Raw genomic sequence first — 19601 nt, 5'->3', positions numbered from 1 at the left:
AACGGGATGTGGTTTGATTAGTTTTAGATATATTGTAATGTAATGTAATTATTATTTTAATAAAAAAATTTGAAAAAAAAATGAAGCCCAAAATTGTAATGTTTAATGAAAAGTTAGGAGTGGGGTCGTTTTATAATTCTAGCACATGGCCCGTGCAATGCACGGGATGTAAAAAAAAAACAAAATATTATTTAAATAAATAATGATATTTAATAAAAATTTAAAATGTTGTTAAGCAGAAATAACTTTTAGATTGAACTTACTAATGTTTAAAATAATTTTTAAAATAAATATATAACTTACAAATTTTGATACATTTAACAACATTTAGAGCATTTGGAAAAAGGGACCTCAAAAATAAACTAACATAGCTCACATATTTGAACACACACACAAGGTAAAGGGAACTCCTAATACTTGGAACACTTGGATTCAATGAAAATGAAATCTTTGAAAAGTGAAGTAAAGAAAACACATAACCCACAAATAAATAAGAATAAAAAATTTACAAACTACAATTACAAGTTACAATGGTTGTAATACTAAAAGGAAATGATGAAATCATTTGCTTGCATTGAATATGTAAAATCATACATAAACTCTATAACCCACCGGCAATGGTACAGAAATAAAAGAGTATAACAAAAGGTACCCAATAGATCAAACGCGACCTTGCAATGCACAAGTAAACATAATTCAATATAGTACACTTTAAAAGAGAAAACAATAGTCATCTTTAAAAAATATAAAAAAGTAGTTATTCATATCTCATTATAAACCTGCGTAATGATAAGATAAATGTAAAGAGATATAAGTGATTAAGACGAAAATGGAAGTGGAAAAAAAAGTTAAAAATTATAATGCTAGTTCTACTTAAACAAATCTATGGGTGGTCCAAAAGGCATATAAAAAAAATATGCCTGTCAAGTAAATTAAAGGATATTTCCTTCAAAAGTAAATCGATCTATAGAATAATACATGAGAAAAGAAAGCATGATGATTTGTTGTGTGTAATAAACAGGGAATTTTTAACTTATATAAAAATAAAGTAAGAAAAATAGCAATTTCATTTCATTTTGTAATACATATAAATTAAAGTATTGTAACAACAATAGTATGAATAAAACATACAAAATTATATCTTGCGAAGAGAAAACAATACAATAGTCTGCTTTGCCTGTCATCAAACTTTAAGAAATAAATAAACAATGTGTGTAGCATTGTCTGAGACCAGACCCTTTTGCTTCTGACTTCTTCTTTTCCTAGTAGATGAATTTGCAACGTCGCCGTCCTATTAAAAAAGAGTCTCTGTCTTTATGAAGCAACTGTCGCCATTAATCGACCACAAACATAGTAACATATATAGTGACTAAGCTTTTTGTCGAGCAAAATATAAGGTGTACAAGTTGTGACCTAGACATATACCATCTACACAAAAGAAAGCTTCACGAGCTTGCATTCTTTTAGAGAAGCACAAAAAAAAAAAAAAACAGAGAGAAGAAACTAACTTCCTAAAATTTAGGAGGTTCGAACATATGCGGAAATTCCTAAACACAATCAAGACCTATATAAAAATATATAATGCATAAGAACAAAGGAGTCTTGAATCATAAATTAGCTAGGTGCATTTTAGCATGTTACTTTTGCAAGTGCCTACAATCGAAAGTTACCACTTGGCATGTTACCTCTTCTTCAGCGATTCATTCTTCGCTTTTCCTTTTTCAAATTCTCAATGAACTTGGGCTTCCTTCCCAATACACGTAGACATGAAAAAAAAAGAAAGATAAAATGCTTGCAATTGGCCATCTCATGGGTTTATGCATAGAAGAGGCAGTTTCGGAGAAATAAATGACACTTATTTGGGAAGAAGCAGTTATGAAGTCACAAATTACACCCGCAACCCACGTTTACCGGAAAATACATAGATAAAATAACTAAAATGAAAAGATCTAAAAAAAAAATCTCATGTGGCAATTGATGTGTAAGATTATTGATACTGACATAGTGGAAAAATTTTCGAGGATTAGAAGTTAGGAAGCTTAATTTTGTCATGATTTTTAAAATTGAAATTTAAATTTGAAAATAAGAAGTTGGAAAGTTACAATGGTGGTGGAGAGATTTTTAAGGATGTGTGAGTTAGGATGCTTGTAATTTTTAAAATTTATTAAAAGATTTCTTTGATAGTGGAGAGTTTTTTAGTCTTTCCAATCACGCTAAAATAACTATCTCATATAGCTTGAATGGGCGAAAAATAAAGACCTCATTAAAATTAGTGGCTTTTGATCTTGAGAATATAATATTAGAAATAAAAAGTTGGAAAGTAAGGATAATGAAAAGAATTTATAGGGAAGGGAATTTAATTAGAATTTTTTATTATAAACAATTTTGCAATATTATTAAAATAAGAATTTGAAATTATGAGTAACTTCACAAGATTTTGGAAATCAAAATTTAATATTATAAAAAGAGGATCAAAAGCTGGGATAACAGAGAGATGTTTGTAGGTAGGTTAATTAGACATAATTTACATATTGGAGTATTTTTTAAATTTTAAATTAAAAATTTAAAATTATAAATAAGTTAATCAAAAGTTGGGATAATCACAAAATATTTTTGGAGGAAGGATAATTTTATATTTATTTATATTTAAAAGTGACACATGTCATTACTAGATTGTCACTTGCGGTTCTACGTACACACACTTTTATCAAAAAATAAAAAAAAGATTATAGATAAATGGAAATAAAGGAGAGAGAGAAATAAGAGATAAAAGGAAGTAATTTGATTAATTTTAGGTATATTTTAATTATTATTTTAAAATTTTGAAAACAAATGAAAGCTTAATTTGTGGTGTTTAACGGAAAGTTGCGAGTGGGGTGGTTTCATAATTTTCAATTTAAAAATTTAAAATTAGGAATAAATTAAATTAAAAAAATCTCGGTATGAATATCATATCTAGCATCATCATGCTGCTTGCACTTTTACTTTTTAAAATTTAAGATTATAAATGAGTTAAATTAAAAAATCAAAGCATATAAAGGACACGTCATCACCAAGTTGCTTACAGTTTTACTTTTATATATACATAGACATATATATATATATATAGAGAGAGAGAGAGAGAGAGAGAGAGAGAGAGAGTGAATGGTTCCGGAATCTGAATCATGAAGAGATATTTGTTAATCCAGTCAATGTATATCTATCTAATTATCTATTGAACAAACGCGTTTTCTCTGTGTGCGGACAGTAATAATTCAAGTCTAAAACACTCCATTTCAGCTTAACCAGTTGTTCTTATTAGCCGTGGTCAATATAACTGTAATTGACAACAAAATTATATTAAATAGTCATAAAAATTGGATTAAATCTTAACCGAGTTACCCCAGGGGAGAAATTAAGAAAAAACAAAAATGCTAAATGGGATATAAGATACACATGCGCTTGGATTAAATGGAGAGAGATATTATCTCATGAAAATATCAATATCAATATTAATGCGTGATTATAAAATTAGTAATATTCACTAGTCATTCGTCAGCAATACGATTTGAGTGTCCAACTCTGCAAATCCACAACACTCATATTCCTGATATATATAACACAACACTCGTATTCTAATATAAATACAAGTTTAAATAAATTAAACAGTTGTTGCATGATACTGGATGTGTAGAGAAAAATGAATGGAGGAAGGAATGCGAGTACGTAGCACCGATTGGAGGGAGACTCCAAAGTTTTGAAGAGTGAAAATGATTTATTTATTTGTTTTAAAGTGTAATTATATCAGAGAGAATAAAGGAACAGGCCTCACTCGATCATTTGAGATTAGCTAGTGTAGCAAAGGCGTGATTCACTACCTAATCTCTTCCAACGTTTCTTTATCAAGTGCTTAAAAAGCGGTTTCTTTTTAATAAGTCATAATCCTAATATTTTACCAACAGTTAAGTTCAAGTGGTTTAACACGTGGTTATATTAAGTAGAAGCTTAAAACAAATCCAGCAGGTATAGAAAAAATTGTTATAAATTAAAGGACTTCACACTTGTATGGTTGGGTAGATTTAAATTAAAATTTGTTTTGATTTGAATCAGTCGAACTTTAATATAAATTTGAAATAAAATATTTTTAAAAAAGGAAAAAAAAAACAGTACCCTTATCTCCCTCTTTGGATATATCCTGATCCTCTCTTCCATCCTATTAATACACACCCCTCCCCTGCTCCTTCGAGTTCGTGAGTTCAATTTCAACCATTTCATCAACAAAAATGACTATTTTCTCTCAATACCTTCCTTTCATTCTCTTTCTCTCGCTCTCCTTCCCCTTCTTCTTCTCTTTCATTCTTCCCTCTCTCCACCACCACCAGCTCCTTCTTCGTTCTTTCATTGGTTTCTCTGGCGGCCTCGGCCTCGGCCTCGCCGCCGCCATCACCCTTGTCATGGTCAAGAAGCCACCCCATCCAGTTCAAACAGACGCCCCGCTCCACAACGTCGGCGGCCTCGTGGCTGACGAATTGGAGTCTTGCACCAAGAGTCTAGGCTTTGAGAGCTACCACGAGGGCCGCTTGATGGACCGGCTTGAGATTGATCGTCCCGCTGAAGATTCCCGTTTGGCGGGGACGGCGGCGGATATAGGCGCCAAGATTTGTACAAGGACCAGTCATCGCGTGAGAAAAGAGGTGAGGTCGTTTCCGCCCCCTCTTTCTTCGCTGAACCTGAATGGTCGGCCAAGTTTTTTTCTCCGACCGGTGAGGAAGGACGGCAGGTTAAAGCTCACCGAAGTCAGAATACATTGGCCAGAGATTCTCCACGCCTGGCGACACAACGGCCGTCTCACATTACATCTCATACCGGACGACAGTGCTCTAGATGATTTAGAAGACGACGGCGAAGAAGAGGAACCAGAGGAGGACGAAGAACTAGAAGAAGGAAAACGGAAACATGTAATAAAAAAATCAACCGATGACGAGCAGGCGGAAGAAATAGTAAAAGCGATAACGGATGAGGAGGAAGAGTTTAGATTTAGGGATTGGAAATTTGGTAAGGAAGGGTTGAGAAGGTATCACCAAGTGTTGAATGATCATGGGAGTCATGATCAACGCCTCCATAATCACCCTCTGCAACTGCAAATGCGGGGAGTAAGCATTGCGTGAGGTGGAGGAATATGAATTATGGATTCCAGAATTCAAATTAAGGACGACAGTACAGACGAGACACAGAGGCCTTTCGTGTAGAGACTTGACTGCCATTTTTGCCAACGCAGCAGAGGCCATTCCGCGTCTCGATAGCCGAGGGTTGGCCAGGGATTCGACCATGAACACAACACAACGACGCCGTTTTGGTGTCGGTTGATATCAGTCGCGGCAACCCTTGGGTACTGCCTCTCGGAGATCTGAACAGGATCCGCATTCCTTCGCCCTCCCTCGGAAAGGGCGGAAGGAGACCATTAATGACGTGAAGGATTAAGGTTCTGAGATTTTTGCCGTACTTTATCCGCCTCAATATTCTTGATTGAAACAAGAGCATGAACATTTACGTGGTCCATTCTGGATATTAAATAATGTTAAAAATAAAAATATTCCATTTTCATTATTTTTTTCTGCAAATATAAATTCAAATTAATTAAAAACGGTGACAAGAACACTGAAGGCCAACGGAGGTGGTCAATCTGCTGCGATTTGATTTGATGGAGGTCATGCATCATTGATATTTTCTTAAAAACAATCAACGACGTTTGGACTTGTGGACTTCCCCAAACATGCATAAAAAGTTAATTACATTAAGGGCTTTTGCAAGAATAGGGTAATTTAATGAATTCAATTTAGCAAGAAGGATGTTGGCCAAAAAAAAAGAAAAAAAGAAACTTAGAAAGAAGGATAAGTGTGATTATGATTATAATTTAAATGAATACAAATACAAATTAAAAGAGACAATTAATTAAAATCTTCAACACTACTTTTTCATTATAATCGAATCCATTAAAATTTTACTTCCTCTCCAATTAAATTAAAATTAGATTAAAACCAAGCATCTATTGCTTAAAGCATCAATTTTTCTTTTCAATGAAGAGAGTTTAAATACTTAACCTCCAAATACTCTTATTCCATCACAATCTTGAATTCTTAAAACTTCTTCTCTAATATAACTACTTTAAAAAGCATAGAGTAGGAGACAATTTTAGTAAAATATATACAGCAAGAGATAATATAAATAATCAAATGGATTATTTTTATTCACAAGAACATCCAGTCATTTTCTCAACGGAGCATTGGTCTAGTGGGACCATAGCCATCCTTATGAACCTCTTTTTTGTAGCAAGAGGTTCTAGGATCAAGCTCTCATTGTAGTTAAAGGGGGGCAAATATTTCACCCAAAAACTTTGTGAATACCAAAACCAAAATAAAAAGTATGCCCTTTTAACGTTGTTTGGGAGCATTGGCAGGCAAATGAGAACTAAATTTCCTTTTTTTTTTTTAATGAATGCGTACACAAATATAATTTAACTATAACTTTTTTTTTTTATAAATATTATATCCAAGAGAAGCATGCCTGGTACTTAATATGAGCGAGAGCAATTTCCAAATATCTAAGAGTGAAGTTTGCACATGTTTCGAAAAAGGAAGGATAGATAGCAGAATCCTGCAAGTAGCTATAGTTTATAGAGAAAAAATTGCATATTTATAAGTGATTGCAGCTCATTTAGAATATATTAAAATATTGTAGTTTTTTAATCAAAAACCTTTTTTTAGCAGGGTGGCAGTTGATCAAAGATATGCGGTTATTGTTTTTTGCTTTGCTGCTACTACAGTTTGATATCCATTTTTATTTAAAAAAAAGAATTTATTAGAATACCGGGGAAAAAATAAAAACAAAAGATAGATCGTCGACAGCAGGGTTCGAACCTGCGCGGGCGAAGCCCAACAGATTTCAAGTCTGTCTCCTTAACCACTCGGACATATCGACGACAATGCAAAGTGTTGTCATTTTGAAAATTTATTCAAGAATAGTGTTGAACATCTTAAGTTTTTGGTTAATTTTCCAGCCTCTAGTGGCTAGTTTAGAAGTCAACCGGATATTCTCTGGTGGAGAAACAGTAGCGAAGTTTCCCGGTTTCTTTGTCTGTTTCTGAAACCAAATTTGCTGGGGAAAGTGATTTGTCATTAGATGTTTTGATTGGACCAACTTTTGTCGACATATTTAGCTTATGTTTATTGGAAAAACATAGCTCAACATAAACATTGCAAGACTGCAGACTCAACTAAAGTAATCAAAAGAGTTAAGTTTATTATAACGAGAAATCTTGCAATGTAATTCGAAGAGAAACTCTTCCCAGTACCAATTCTGCAATTCAGTTTATAGAAACCCACCGAACGGCTGCTGTTATTAATATTCATTAACAACACAATGAACAACGCGATCAGTAAAATCTATTAAGCTTGCAGGAACATAATACATGTCCCGGGCGGCAGGCTATTCCTATGAGTTAAGATAGAAGGATGCAAAAGCCTATCACACCCAATTAATAAATAAATCAACTATGAAATCTCTGTGGGACCTCTTCATGTGACTGACTGCTTGCAGCCTTTACAGGCACGCTTAACGCTTTGCAAGTCGAAATGGAAATCAATAATCAATATAATCATCGATTCGATAACATGAAGCTGGAGCGTGAATATTTCTTCAACTCTGGAGAATGTTAGTCCGGCTGAGTATACTCGAGCAGCATGTGTGGCGAGCGGTAGATTTTGACGAGGGTCCAATATAGATTCTCCTCCACTTCAAGCTCACCTGCTGCTCCGGCAGCATAAATATCTTCACATATTGCTAACAATTCGCATCAATAAACACACATAATTTAGAACCCCACCACCACACCCCCCCCCCACCAAAAAAAAAAAAAAAGCTTCTATGAAATCAAATACCTGCCACCGATGCACACACTTCATTTAAGTTCCGAGCTCTGGGATTAAAACACAAGGAAAGCCCAAACAAGCATGTGACGTAGTTGCAGTGTTGCTTAAGCACCTGTCACAGTGAAAAAGGTTCTCAAAAGGAATTCTCATTCGCAGGTCGGCACACTGCAATCTCATGAAACGTCAAGCGGAGGGACAACATGTGTTCCACCTCAGCAGTTTTATGTAGTGAGCAGAAATCTTGGACGTCAACAATAAAATTCCAGTAAAGCTTACGAGAAGTTTCTTCAGCTACGATTATAGCCATCGGTCCAGCGAACTTTCCACATCCCTGTGCATCTGAAGCATTAATATCATAAAAAGACCACCACTCTGAATTCCCGCGATTGAGAACAAGATTTCCACTAAAGAGATCCACCAGCAAAGGCATATATGCCCATCTGAACACAGCTGATCAATAAATAAAATAGGATTGGGTAACAGACTAACAGTCCTCATGTCGCCTCTGTTTGAAGAGCTTTCTAATTCCACCACTGTCACTAAGACCTATTGAATATACGAGATTTTTTTTTAAGGGGTAAAGAAATGAAGAATTCAAGCCAATAACTAACGTGATGGTGCAGGCAAGGGGTGGTGATCTGGAGGATTCGGAAAGGGGTGTTTAGAGATCTATTTGTAGGAGGTTTTTGGCTGAAGGGGAGTGGGGAGTTAGAACATTTCGGGGAAGAAGTCTCTTGGAGAGTTAGGCTCTCGAATGACAGCAGCCTTTTAATCATGTATTTTTTCCCTATTTTCATGTGTTCCCTGGAGTTAGTGAATGTTCTAATTTTTTCACAGGTGCTTGTTACAGCTTTGTCTAAACATATCCAAATCATCTCAAATTATTACTATTTTTCCCACAATAGGTGAAACTCTCATCTTTTCCCATATATGTTCATTTTGTATTTTTTTTTGTTTTTTTTTTTGGTATGCTCATACATTTATCTCAACATTTTCATCCTTACTACTCTAATTTTATATTTCTGTTATTCATTTAAAACCCAACATTCACTGTCATATAATATGACCAATTTTATAGCAATTTGATAGAAGGGTTAAGATGTATTTTTAGTCTTAATATTTTTTGAGGAACACCCAAAACCTTAACTTTTTGTTGGAACAATTTTCCCATTAAAGTTATTAAAATAGAGCAATTTTGCCTTTTTTATCAAATTTTCTAACAGTTAACATTGGAATTTTGATAAAAAAAAGGCAAAAATGCTTTGTTTTAATAACTTCAAAGGCAAAATTGCTCCAATAAAAATGTTAGGGTGTTAGGTGCTCTTTAAAAAATATTTTAAGGGTAAAAATGTATCTTAACCCTTGATAGAAATTTTCTTTAAATTTATTAGATACATTTCTATTACAAATAACTCATTTAGTCTTTATCTAATTATACCACCTAACTTGTATTATATATGTAACTTCTCCATCAATTTCTCCATCATGTTGAATGATTGCTCTCAAATATATAAAATTTTTGCATTTTAAGTTTATTAGGACTTGGCAAAAAAATTTCAAAAGAAAAAAAGACAATGACTTCATAAACTATGGTAATAATATATACTCCTTTTGATCTAAAATATAAGTATTTTTGCTCAGCTAATCTCAGTTTAAAATATAAGCAACCTAATACATCTAAATTTTTTTTCATTTTATCCCTTGTATTTATCAACATAGATCTTTATGCAAAGTTATTTCTCATTTATCATGAAGTACATTGATAATTATGATTAAAGATAAAAAAAACAATATATATTTTTATAAATATAAAAATTTTATTAATATGTGAACTTTTTTAAAAACCTATTTGCATTTTGAACCATAAAGAGTATATACACATATATGTGGTAGAGGTCTAATCATTTGAGTTAGAAAAGGCGGATGGAAAACAGAAGAAATATAATTTGAGATTTTACGATAAATGAATGTCGGACCACGGGGGCGTAGCCCATATGGTAGAGCGCTCGCTTCGCATGCGAGAGGCACGGGGTTCGATTCCCCGCGTCTCCATCTTTTGTCTTGGTAAGTTTTTAATGGACCGACATCAAGGATATTTTTGGGCTAGTATATTTTACGGCCTGCCGCATTTTGGGCTGATCACTAGCTTAACTCTTAAGATGTGAACTATGAGGTGTCATGACATGATAATCATATTAGTTATGAACGGTTTAATTAACTATTAATTTATGAATGTAAATTAATTTAATTTATTCGTATTAGTTAATATATATTCAAACTAATTACTATTTTATTTTAATAATAAAATTCATTAATTTTTTATTTAAATCCAATAAAATTTACAAATATGTAAAAAATATATACAATATTAAAATATATAATGTAAGTTACTTATATAATATAATATAGTTGTATTTAGAAAATAAATAAAAAATATTAATAAAGATTTGATACAATTTCTTAAATATGTAAAAAATATATACAATATTAAAATGTATAATGTAAGTTACTTATATAATATAATATAGTTATATTTAGAAAATAAATAAAAAAGATTAAGAAAGATTTGATACAATTTCTTAATTATGGTATTTTTATTATTTTTGGCTAGCTGTTTTTGGGTTATTAACAACCCTGAGATATGAGTTATAACGCATCATGATAATCTAAAGCTAAATCAAGGGTCTTGATAATATGTATGATAATAAAAATATGCATTGCCAAACAAGGAGGGAGTGGGGCAAAGGAATGGGTTGATCACTTGATTGACATTGTCAGTTGCTAAAATGGAATCCCAAGATAGGTAGATGAGAATCCACAATCAATGTTTTGAAACTCAGATCGAACATCAAATCGGAAAGAGTAACGGGTTGCAATTTTCACGATCTAACCGATTAGACCGACGATCGAACCAATGATATAAAAATTAAATAAAAAATAATATTTATATGAGCAACTATATAAATAAAATATTAATTTGTCAATAATACTTGAGATTTCGACTTCAAAAGCTAGATGCTTGGACCGTGAGAGCTAGAGGTAAAAGCATGTCAGTATAAGCTTGTAATTTTGAAGGAAAATGCTAAAACTAAAGGCATGCCATCACGTCATAACTCACAAGCTTCCGGACTCAATATCAAATGTTGGATCTCTAGAGTTGGAAGCAAAGGTTGGAGGAGAAGTTAGAGACTGAACTTGGACCATGAAAGAGATATTAAAGATTAGAGAAGAGAAAAGAGAATTGGTGATTAAAAAAAAGAAATTATGAATCTAAGCAACTTAACTTAAATTTTTTTTTCTTTTTTTTATTTTTTTAGCTTTGACCCGAGTTAACCCAACTCCAGTTTTCAAGTCAAAGTCAGTTCTCTCAAAACTAGTCATTTTAATCCGGATCAACCCGAGTCAAATGCCAGATTGGTTCAATTGGTTGAACCGAATCATTTTATTCAGCGGGTGGCGATTATCGGACCGTCTGGTTCAGTCCGGTTTCAACAACAATGCCCACAACATGATCACGTAATCTACACAATCCATGAGTCATTTATCATATCCGCTCTGTGTTTGCAAATTACCACACAATTTCTGTCTCAAGTCCTGATCTCCCTGAAAGCATCAAATACAAAGAGCGCTAAGAGTTTCTTTTGATTACTGATGCCATTCGTCCGAAAGAAATTCCTGTTATTTGGCGAGGAAGAATTCTCTTACAAAGTCCCCGTCAAACTGCCTTCTGATAAATATTCCAATATTCGAACAGTTCATCAAACTTGTTGGCTCTATCAGACAGGTCGTTGGCCTGTCCAAGAGCGCCAATTGTTAGTAACAGAATCAAATTAGACAAGTTGGTTCTATCACCACTTGACTGTTTTTGGTGGTCGACAGAGACATTAAAATCCCAGACACATCAAGTCAGATATGCACTATCTAAAGCAGCGAAACCAGCTGCAACTCCACCTTCATCAGATGAAGATATTTTTGTACGCATCAAATAACCACTTTGTTCATTCACGATAACTTTATCCCCATTCCTGCAAATTCCAGTTCATTTAACGTCAAGCATTAATCAAATTTGAGAAAGTATGGACCTGTGATCCATATGTAGCCAAGCTATATACCTTAAGTAAGTGCCAAATATTCCAAGTTCTGATATGGCATGATCCTTATGACAACAGCCACTACGCATAAAAAATGTAGCAAAATTTGTTGGAAATATCCTCTGCATAAGGATGTAAGCTGCATCTTCTTGAGACCCTGCTATCTGCAATTTTAGGAGGGTTTCCCTCACTGCATCACCATAGATATTGTTTCCTGAAACATAATTACATCCCCTCAGGTAACTTTCCCAACCTCACTTTTTATTTCTTGCACTAAAGTCAAAGAGGCAACCGAACAGAACGATGAAGCAAATTTTAAGAGAAATAAGACCTCCTCCTTCTCGCTGAGGCTTCATTACAAATAACTCTGGCCTTTCTATTGCTCTTTTAGTAATATCCGATTCATCCAGACTCCACAATCCTGCAAAGCATTTACGCAGTTTGACAATGTCATCTTTGTTTTCCAGGTACCTGATTGCAGTTTTCACTCAATAAGTTAGGGAAGAGATATCAACTGGTTAGACAAACTCAGTTCAGCCAAAATATACAAATTTATCATTAAGCTACTCACTCGCAAAGAAAAAAATAGAAGGCGGAAAATCATTCTTTTGCTTCTGCACATGCAGTATATATGATTTAATTGACATTCACCGAAAACAAAATACACCCATCTTATACTTTTTGCTAGGAAGTGAGGTGCTGAAGATAACTCCATACAACAGCTTTCCATTTCCAAGCCATTGACTCAACATTCTCAGCTTCACACAGGAAGTCTCCCTCAATTATCCATTAAAAAATCTTTCTTTTGGTCACAATATCCATGAATTGATCATATTGCATTCAATTACAAATAGTCAAATCTTGCTTGGAGGATGGGAGTATAATTAATCAAATACCTCTCAAGAACATTGGGTTTTGCAAGTTCCTGTTGAATCTTCTTTGTGCCGACCAAATGGTAAGATATTGATGGACATTTGATGGCAGAAGATTTTTCCATTAGCAGCCTAGCTCTCCATTCCTACAAATTGAGCAAGATATAAAAACATAAAAACATAAAAACTCAACTCCGCTGAAGGAGCACCTATTCTAGAGGATCATGTAAAAGCAACAGGATGACATCAAGAAGAACAAAAGAACTGCCAGATCAGATGAATATAGGAAGAATCTCGAACCCACAGAAAAGTTACAGAATGGATTTAAGGCCTATTACACAAAACCATCACCATGGATATTCCATATCTGGCCAGTGGCCACACATCATTTGAAAGGTCACAGGTCGCTGCACTCCTCTGATCATGTGAACCTTGAAAGATGTCTCGCCATGAATGTTGTTTGCTCGAAACAAGGCAGTCAAGTATTAAATGGTTCAAGTAGTTGATGGGTCATTTAACTCAACGAATTGGATGTCAAGATTTTCCTCTGTCCTCCAGAAAATGACTAACATGTGCATGCTCTGTCTTCAAAATTTAGTACAATTGCACAAGATGTTCTTTTTGCTTGCATTGCTGCTGCTGTCTATACTTAATGGTTGGAAAGGAATGGTCACATTTGCCAAAATAAGAAATCTGAAGATGCTGCTGTCTGTGCACAGGTTAAACAGGACTTACAGCTTGTCTTCCTAAGAATATCAGGTCTTGTCTGCTTTTTAAAAACCCTAATAGTGTGTTTGGATATTTATATATTTGTATTTGAGCCAAATCCCCGGTTTGGGCACTTAAAAATTTATGGATTTTAATTTAGGCCAAATCCAAATTCATTTGAAATTATAATTTCTTTGTAATTTCAAATTCTCTCAACACCTCAATCATTTGAGATTCTAATCACTCAAACATCTCATTCTCTTCGACTTTTCGCTATTGATACTTTCATGATCCTTGCATCTTTTCTCATCTCTTGTCGATTAAGGAATAGAATTAAACTTATCTTTTCTAATTTTCCATTTTCGTTTTGAATCTCAACTCATCTCTCTTTTTCATGTGAAATTTTTTAAATTGCCCAAACAAAGGATTTGAAATACATGGATTTGAAATATGAAATTTGAAATGCAAGATTTCATATCTAAAATTCAAATCCAAATCAATCAATCTAAACGCTATCTAAAAGTTTCAGAATGATTTGTTTATGTCTAATATTATCCACTAGTTTTAACTAGTATTTAATTCATTTTTTGTAATTCAAAGGGAATGTTCTGTCATCACCGGTTTGGGTTTATGTACATTTTAAAGGAACCCTTCCTAGAAGGTGGCCTTTATTGTGTTTATTAGCCTAACCATTATGTGTATTGTTTTTTTTTTTTAGCAATATAATTTTACAGAGTTTACCCCAAAAAAATTATGATTGCATCTCCTAAGTCTGGCTAGTAAGTCTAATATATTTTGGCCACTGTAGTTATAGTGTCAGGTGGGCTAACATTGCCTAAAGTTAATGAACAGATGTTTTGAAGTTGGAATAGAACAGTTACTATGAGCAGCAGAAAACTGCAGAGTATAGTTGCTCACTGATTCTGAAGGATAGTCAAGTGGCGTATACCCAGCCCTGAAGTAAATGACTGCAATAGCTTGTCCATCCCTGTAACCAGAAAAAAAAATGCAATCATGTCTCAAATCCAGAGCAGGGAGGTCACTTTTTTCCAATGTCAAAGGCCACATACACATAAAGTTTTCCATCAGGTAGAAGTTCAGCCTCTTGATCAATTTGAGCCAATGTTTTCCGCACAGATGTAATACGATGTGTATTAAGAAGCTGAGGAAAACAACTCCCGGAAAAGTACAATAGGATTTTCAAAAACAATTGTTTGGATGAATTTTTGAAATATGTAATGAATGAGCATGATAGAATACCGATTATGGTGGGATAATTGATAATTTGAGAAGTTAGAAATATATTAGGAATAAATATTTTTTTATTTTATTTTAGACATTTTTTATTTAATAATATTGTTTAGATTTTATTTAGATATCTAAATATTTATCTAGATATCTAGTTATTTGGAGTTTATTCAAATATTTAGTTCTTTAGATTTTATTTAGTATTTATATGGATATAGATTCTAAGAGATTTTATTTAGTTTTATTTAATTATCTATTTATCTAGATTTTATTCATTATTTTAGATTGTATTTAGCATTATAAATATACTTAGCAACTCAAAAACAGGCATATCATGAATACAATAAACTTTTGAGACTGTTGGCCCTTTAGAGATCCCCTTAAGTGTTGTTATTAAGAGAAGTATAAAACGAGATTCTTATGTTATATCATTTTGATAGATTTATTCTATTTATTTTCTTCCATCAGTTCTATGTTCTCTTATTAATATTATGAAGTTATATGCTAATTTCATATGTTAATAGAGATTTATCTTCCTTATTTCTCTCTACCCATCTTGGATCCAATCAAAGAATTATTGAACAAACTTAATGCCAGAAGCTAAAGAAAACTACTAAGAAAAGGATATCTTTCTCTCAATGCTAGGGACAGCAAATGCTGGTCGTACATGTTCCGTTCTTCAGCCTGAACCACAAACATTATTACAGCCCTGCACAGATCCAATGAAAGCTTACATGAATAAATTTTTCCACAGCATAAAAAAGGCGACGGTAGAAGCCAACACGGAAAATATTTCTCCAAACTTACCCAGGGTCATTATATTCACACTTAGCTTTAGCCAGTGCTTCTGCAAACTGATTGCGAGCAGTATTGGCAGGAATTCTTTCAGAACTTAAACCAAGCAATTCTCCATAATGAGAAAGTATGTTTCTGATGAAAAAAAAAACCAACCAATATGATGCCTTCTCATGATAAATTCCCTTTACTTCAATAATAATACTTCAGAACTTATATGAACAAGCATTGGACATTATTAATTATTATAGGAAAAATATAATCTTTGGCCTTTATAGTTTCATCGGGTTTTGCTTTCAATTCTTGTAGTTTTTTTCTAGTGTTTTCAATCCCTATAGGAACTAAAACCATTGAAAATATGGAATCTATGGGAACTTGAAAAACAAAGATCACCCAATCTTTCTGAAATTATAGGAACTGAAAAAATTGAAAAAAAAATTATAGGGACTAAAAACAAAACTTGATGAAAATATAAAGACCAAAAATTGTGTTTTCCCATTATTATATGTGTATCATTTATGAAATCTTGAAATAAATTAATTTGAAATCACCCAACAAATTTCTAATGTATCTCTAATAAGGACTAAATTGTATTTACCATGAGAATATCATGTGTTTAACATATAAGGACCCATGGCTGCATCAAAACAGAAGGGGGGAAATTATTGAAAGATTCTATATCAGAAACCATACATGTACACTTACTTATGAAGCTCGGTCACAAGTCCACCAAGACCAGCAAAGGAAGATGAAATAGTGTTCAGTTCAATTTGCAGAAGTGATTTGGATTGTTCATCGAGCATATAATCTGAACGATGTAACCCCAAGCGGATTTCCTAAGAAATGATTGCAAAAAGATAGGGGGAAAATATTGGTTAATAACTCTGACTTACTGATAGAGGGTAATTTTGCACCTTCATGCCATCTTTTGCTACATTAATTATATACTTTTTCATAAATTAGATATTATGCAAAATACACAAATAATAAAATAATTCAATTTTTTCTCTTCTGAGCCAATACGTTTTCCTATGACACAATATTTAAAATGAATGCAATGGCATAACTAAAGGAAAAATAATAATCTTAAGCAAAAGTTAAAGTATAACTGGCTTAAATTTACAGACTAATAATAAAAGTGATCCTCCCAATAATTTTGGTCCTAATGCACTGTTAATCCACACTTAACTCTTTTTTATTTTTAATATGAAAATGCGCTCACCTCTTTTTTATTAAGCTCTAGCATCTTGGAATGAATGTCTAAAAGTCTGGAGGTAAATTCATCCACTTTCTTAGTTCTGCATAGCGGTAAACAGACAGATAATATCGAATGAAAAAGCACAAACAAAGAGGAAGTAGAGTAAAAAGGCCGTATTTTTTGGTAGCCAAACAAGAATGACGAATATATAATGATGGGGCATTAAAAATGGTAGAATTGAGCAAGGTAAATCACACGGACAACAGGTGAGGTGAATGTGAAGCTCACAAACATCTAATGCAAGTAATTCTTCAGAATTTGAAAGAAAGTTAAACAAAAAAATGCAAGAAACAGTAGAGATAGTACAATGCTAATTTGATCCCCGAGACTAGCTGTACATGCAAATTGTACAAGAATAACAACACAACACATAACATGTCTCTAAATAGGTAAGGAGTGGGGAAAAGCATACCCGGAGAGAGAGTTCTGTAGGAATTCTCCATCTTGACTCACTCTATCAACTAGTTCATTAAATAGCGGGGCTAACTCACATGCTTGTTTCCAATGATTTTGGGGGAAAGAAGCCGGCAACAAGGTAAACGGGGCATGGACCAAGCCCACGCCAGGAACGCTTCCTGATCTCTATACCTCTAAACACGATTCATCAAACTCAAGTACTAACTAACCAGATGAGACTCTATTAAAAAAGGCAGTCCAATAAAGCTCTGTTCTAAAGATCTAACGAATGTGAAAAACTCTTTATTTTTCAAATGACAGTCACCAAGCCTCGTCAGTGACCGATAAATAATTCCTTATCATAAAACCATTTCTTTCAGGAGCATAGAATTCCAATTGTCACAATAATATAATATACTCAGTCAAAGTTCCAAAACATCTTGGTATATCACGGAACACAGTAGCAGAAAAATGTGATGGCTTACGGGACTGACACTGACAATTACTAAAAAGAGAGAAGACGAACAAGATTGGGAACGGACCTCAACAGATTTGTCACCAGTAACAAGGCCATGAAGCGAGCTCCATACGAGAGCGTCATAAGCAATCTTGTGGAGTAACTGCTGATCAATAGCATGATAATCCGAAAGAGGAAGGGCGGCAGTTCCTTCAAGATCGACACACCTCGGAGGCAGAAATGGTGAGAGCGAAGAAGAAGCCGATTTCTGAGACATGATCTCGAAGGCTTTAGGAAACCGAATGGGGCAGGGTTTGAATGAACTGAAAGAGGGTGATTTTTATTGTGATCTGTCGCAGAAAACAGGAAGAATATGGAAATGGGATGAGTGAAAACCGAGTGAGCATTGACAAACGACACACATCTGACGAGAAACGCAGCCTCGACGTCATCGCTGAGTCATTGTGCCTTTTGTAATGTGAACTTTCCTAGGTAGTTTCATAAAATTTATAAAATATTTATAAATTTTAAATTTTTTACATTTGCAATTTAACAGAGAATATTTATGCTCGGACGGGCATCTGCAATTTTAAATTCTCTTGCCTAAGTATAATTTCTCTATTTTCTGGCGAGTTCCATATAGATGGTAAAGTTGTGTTTTTTTTTTAAATTTTAAAAAATAAAAGAATATAATATAATATTTTTGATTACTTAAATAGATCAAGTATATCATATTATTTATAGTCTGTTTAATTAAAATTTTTTAAATAATATAAATAAAATTTTGTGTGATATTTTTTAAATTAATTTTATTTTTATAATAGAATTCGTATTTGATTTCTTGTTTTTTTTTATTATCATTAATATTAAAACTAATTTATATTTAATATTATTTAAATATAAATAGATCATAAATGATGTAGTGCACTTCATCTATCTAAATATTTTTTTTTAAAAAATGTCTTGTATCACAAAAATATACAAAAATTTAAAAAAACTAAAATTTTATTAATAATATTTTTTAAATGAAAAAAATAAAATAATATTATAATATAATAATTAAGTTTGTGAGGGATTTTTAAAAATTCATAATCTTTTTAAAAATAAATTTATAAAAAATTATTATTATATTTTATTAGTATGTATAATCTTATCTCAAATTATTTTATAATTTGATATAGATAAAATATTTTTTAAAAAATTATAAAATTTTATATATTAAAATATATCTTATTTTACATAAAATTTAACGATTAAAAAATTAAAAATTAAAATATTCAAAAAACATTACAGAAAAATACATTGCAAGTTGCCGCCACTGAAATAAACTCACTTTTTTATTGTCTTTTCATAATTAGTTTATCCAGCGAATCTGCTTTCAGCATCGGAGTCCTCGTCAAGCGCGGCAAGTCGGATTAGTGGACCTTGAATATGATTTAATTATAAATAAAGCCCAATAAACTCTGAAAACTCCCTCTACGTTCACATAACTCAAATGAAATAAATTTTATTGATTAAATAATGATATTAACCCTGATTAAATCTTCAGAAAAACTATGCCTCGGGAGGTTTAGTCACCGTCTTCTTTCTTCCCTCACTGCTCTCCAGATCATACTCCCCTCCTCCTCCATAGCCACCGCCGTCAACGTCGCCACTTCTCGCTTCCTACTTTCTTTTGATGCCCTCCCTTCAGTTGACGCCGGCTTGGTTGTAGAAGCTGATGTTGATGGCGCTGCTTAACCCGAGAGTGTGGTTGCGGGCGTTACGGATGCCATCTTCGGAGGTGAAGGATTGCGTCGGAGAGTCACGAGTGTTGGCATCGTTGAGAGTGGTTAAGAAGCCGTCTTGAGTCATGAGGTTGGGTTTGTC

General features: G+C 33.2%; 2 protein-coding genes and 2 non-coding genes across 7 annotated transcripts; 2 read left to right on the top strand and 2 right to left on the bottom strand.

Annotated features, from left to right (window-relative positions):
- Positions 1-4244: 4244 nt before the first annotated feature.
- On the top strand, positions 4245-5561 carry LOC129304477 (protein FANTASTIC FOUR 1). Its single transcript, XM_054944152.1, has one exon. It carries the CDS (start codon positions 4263-4265, stop codon positions 5145-5147), a length of 885 nt encoding a protein of 294 aa, XP_054800127.1. The 5' UTR covers positions 4245-4262; the 3' UTR covers positions 5148-5561.
- A 1314-nt stretch (positions 5562-6875) lies between these two features.
- Positions 6876-6957, bottom strand: TRNAS-UGA (transfer RNA serine (anticodon UGA)). Its single transcript has one exon. It is a non-coding gene; the product is annotated as a tRNA-Ser (tRNA).
- Positions 6958-9886: 2929 nt separating this feature from the next.
- TRNAA-CGC (transfer RNA alanine (anticodon CGC)) lies at positions 9887-9959 on the top strand. Its single transcript has one exon. It is a non-coding gene; the product is annotated as a tRNA-Ala (tRNA).
- A 1465-nt stretch (positions 9960-11424) lies between these two features.
- Positions 11425-18121, bottom strand: LOC129306404 (glutathione synthetase, chloroplastic). 4 transcript variants are annotated; one of them, XM_054947005.1, is made up of 13 exons: positions 17818-18121; positions 17292-17461; positions 16844-16919; positions 16327-16457; positions 15634-15756; positions 15455-15535; positions 14649-14729; positions 14497-14566; positions 12895-13016; positions 12330-12469; positions 12020-12212; positions 11859-11932; positions 11425-11700 (listed from the first exon to the last, which is right to left on the bottom strand). In XM_054947005.1, exons 1-13 carry the CDS (start codon positions 18007-18009, stop codon positions 11684-11686), a joined length of 1470 nt encoding a protein of 489 aa, XP_054802980.1. In that variant the 5' UTR covers positions 18010-18121; the 3' UTR covers positions 11425-11683. The 4 variants fall into 4 exon arrangements, with proteins under 4 accessions (XP_054802980.1, XP_054802978.1, XP_054802982.1 ...); XM_054947003.1 differs by having other exon boundaries at positions 11425-11932; positions 17818-18118; XM_054947007.1 differs by lacking the exon at positions 17292-17461 and having other exon boundaries at positions 11425-11932; positions 17818-17949.
- Positions 18122-19601: the final 1480 nt, after the last annotated feature.

The sequence above is a fragment of the Prosopis cineraria genome, unplaced genomic scaffold (assembly GCF_029017545.1).
Source record: "Prosopis cineraria cultivar Desert tree isolate PC_DT_omini unplaced genomic scaffold, ASM2901754v1 PC3, whole genome shotgun sequence".
Taxonomy (NCBI): Eukaryota; Viridiplantae; Streptophyta; class Magnoliopsida; order Fabales; family Fabaceae; genus Prosopis; species Prosopis cineraria.
The sequence above is the reverse complement of the archived record's forward strand: the minus strand, read 5'-3'. Positions and strand labels throughout refer to the sequence as shown.

What these genes read in the sequence shown, in the direction of transcription:
- LOC129304477 (XM_054944152.1), top strand. Translation starts at nt 4,263, where the DNA reads ATGACTATTTTCTCTCAATACCTTCCTTTCATTCTCTTTCTCTCGCTC.
- LOC129306404 (XM_054947003.1), bottom strand. Translation starts at nt 18,009, where the DNA reads ATGTCTCAGAAATCGGCTTCTTCTTCGCTCTCACCATTTCTGCCTCCG. An exon ending in CTTGTGACCGAGCTTCATAA is followed by an intron (nt 15,757 to 16,326) that starts GTAAGTGTACAT and finishes TTTTTTCATCAG; the next exon opens with AAACATACTTTCTCATTATG. An exon ending in GCCTCAGCGAGAAGGAGGAG is followed by an intron (nt 12,213 to 12,329) that starts GTCTTATTTCTC and finishes ATTATGTTTCAG; the next exon opens with GAAACAATATCTATGGTGAT.